The sequence below is a fragment of the Dichomitus squalens genome, assembly GCF_000275845.1.
Source record: "Dichomitus squalens LYAD-421 SS1 unplaced genomic scaffold DICSQscaffold_16, whole genome shotgun sequence".
Classification (NCBI taxonomy): Eukaryota; Fungi; Basidiomycota; class Agaricomycetes; order Polyporales; family Polyporaceae; genus Dichomitus; species Dichomitus squalens.
The window spans coordinates 226,020-228,602 of NW_006766898.1; the positions used below are offsets into that span (position 1 = coordinate 226,020).

The 2,583-nt window shown below is 52.0% G+C and overlaps 1 protein-coding gene across 1 annotated transcript; it reads right to left on the bottom strand.

Annotated features, from left to right (window-relative positions):
* Positions 1-858: 858 nt before the first annotated feature.
* On the bottom strand, positions 859-1,162 carry DICSQDRAFT_170534 (uncharacterized protein; the record flags this gene model as incomplete). The annotated part of the gene is made up of 2 exons (XM_007366153.1): positions 859-876; positions 971-1,162. 2 exons carry the CDS (start codon positions 1,160-1,162, stop codon positions 859-861), a joined length of 210 nt encoding a protein of 69 aa, XP_007366215.1.
* Positions 1,163-2,583: the final 1,421 nt, after the last annotated feature.

Genomic DNA, 2,583 nt, shown 5'->3' on the forward strand with positions numbered 1-2,583 from the left:
TGTGCTGAAGGTTGAACAATTACAATAGGTGTTTCTCTGGCATGGGAGGATTACCCACTTCACTCTACATGTCTAGATCATCATTCACTGGCACTGGCACACTTGAGCATTATACCTTTTGGTGTGTGGGGCTTTGCACACATATTAACCCGACTCTGTCCATTTTTGGGGGAGGAAGACTGAAGTAACAGACATTTGCTTCCATTTCACGCATGTATATGTGTAATACTGCGGAGACTGTGATGCTCGCTCTATGGTGTTCATCGCATGCAACATCTTGCCGTATCTGGAATGTGAGCTTGCAAGTCAAGCCGTGGCTGGGGCCTGGCCAGGGAGTTGGCGCTCAGCTGGCCGGATCTCGGCTTAGCTTGCTCCGGCTTGATGATCCAGCTCGATCCAGCGCGTCAGCTTGGCTTAGCTTAGCTGGCTTGGCGGCAACACTACTGGGGGGATTGCATTAACTTGAGCAACGCCATCGAGGATAATAGCGGCTCTCGTCATCCGCCTGTTTAGTTTGACCATTCATACTCCCGCCGCGCTTCTCCAATTATCGGAACCATCTGAAAACAAACATGTTTGCTCCATTGTTACATTACATAGTTCAGAGCAACCCTCCAGTGTAGTGGCGTGCAATAACAAGCACATCGTGCCACAAATGCGTCCTCCGATCTTGCCCCCCATCTCCCAGCCGTCGGGAAAGGTACGAGGCATCCACCACCTCACGTCCTGTCCAGTGAGAGTCACTACCAGCTCTTCCACCAGCCCAGAAAGTTTGAGAGCGTGGGCTCTCGTCCTTTCATCTACACACATGAAGGCAAGTCGTTTGATTGGATACCCAGCGAGACTTAACGAGCTTCTTCACGGCTGCGACGTCTCCTACCCGGCACACGATGACGCAGAAGTTTGTCAGGGCAGGGCAGAGTGGTTCTTGCCCCCTGCGGCGTCGACTGTCACGCAGGGCCTCGGGAACCGTCGTAGGCGTGGGCTCCTCGGTTTCTGAGCCCTGGTGCCTAGCGGGATCCACCACTACCAGCGTCTCCAACTCTCTGAAGTACTCCAGAACATCAGCGGTAAGGAGGTCAATCCACTTGTAGACCCAGAGCTCCTTCACGCCCGATGCGAGCGATCCGCCCAGGTATTCACTGAACAAGTCTTCGGCCATGAGCCCTGAGACCAGGCTTCGTCGGAATGGGTAGCAAAGGGGGCACGTGGACGATCTCCAAATGAAGACTTTTCGTGATGGCATCATCGGAGAGTTGAACGTGGTAGGAATTGTCGGGACAGCGGGGACAGTTGAATCCCTCATTATCGGGGACGATGCGCCATCGAGAAAGGTTCTGCGTGAAGGGGTGCTTCAGCAGCGCGGAGAGGAACGGGGGTGGTCTTCGGTGCTCCGTTGCTGCCGTTGCTGAAGGTATATGACTGTAGTCTCCGAGTTTGTGGAAGAGAATGAAGCAAGATGCGGGAAACGAAGTTCGAGCGAGGAAGTCGTCCCAGGCCCCGACTTGTATAGTGCATCTCTTGAGTGACGGGAGATAAATCATCAGCGCATGTTCGCGCCTGTTCGCGCCTGTGACGATCTCGCCGGATGTGTACTAGTAGCCATAGGTATTCCAGTTCAGGGGTAGTAGACAAGAAAACGAGTACGTGGGAAAGCTCGTGTGGACCTCCGTGTGTCACTTCAAGACTTGTGAGGTCATGGAGTTTGTCACGAAAGTTAGGAAGGCAGGGAGGACGGGTAAGAGCTAGGTACCGAAACCTTCTCATTAGTGACGTGCCAATAGCGCGGCGTGTGGTGGGGGCATCCTCCTGATTGTCGAGGCTTCCTCTTGTACTAATCGCAGTGCACACGAACGACGTTACGAAGCCCTTCGACCGGGAAGATGGCATTGAAGACCCCCTGCAGGCGACTATGGAGGTCTTGAACGAGGCAACGGAGCTTTTCCAATGATCCATCCGAGGATTGATCTAAAAGATACAAAGTGACTGGTATGGTGCGGGAGAGGTGCAGGTAGCGAGCCCCATCGTCGTTACATCTTCTGTTCATGATGAGGTGGGACCAGAGAAGGGGCGTGGACAAGGCCAACGCTCGCCAATTACCACGTGGCAAGGATGGGTTTCAGGTTGTTGAACTTGGACTTATCCGGTCCGGACTACACGAGGCTATGCGTCTCCTAGCGCTTAGCTGTAGTCGCTTATGTAGTATGTTACCATATTTGGGACTCTCTGCTCGTGTACTATAGCTATGCTTCCGGACTCTTCTGGTACTGTCTAGGACAATCCGTACTACTCCAGAACGGTCTAGACAAGTCTATGCCTTACTCATCTCTTACTCATCCTATGGTGCGATACGTCGCAATTCTTTCACCATCGTATTATTCATCGCACTATGGTACATGTGACTAACCACTCTTTGATTAGTCATGGACACTTCTCTGTAGTATATAAGGACTTCAGATTGCGTCCTCCCTCTTCAGTCTTTCCTTACTGACTGAAGAGTGAGTACTTCGTTACATCTACCTCTAACTTGTAGTTACTTACTTAACCTTTGTAGTCTTGCTTCGACTCTAGGTACAGTTCGTT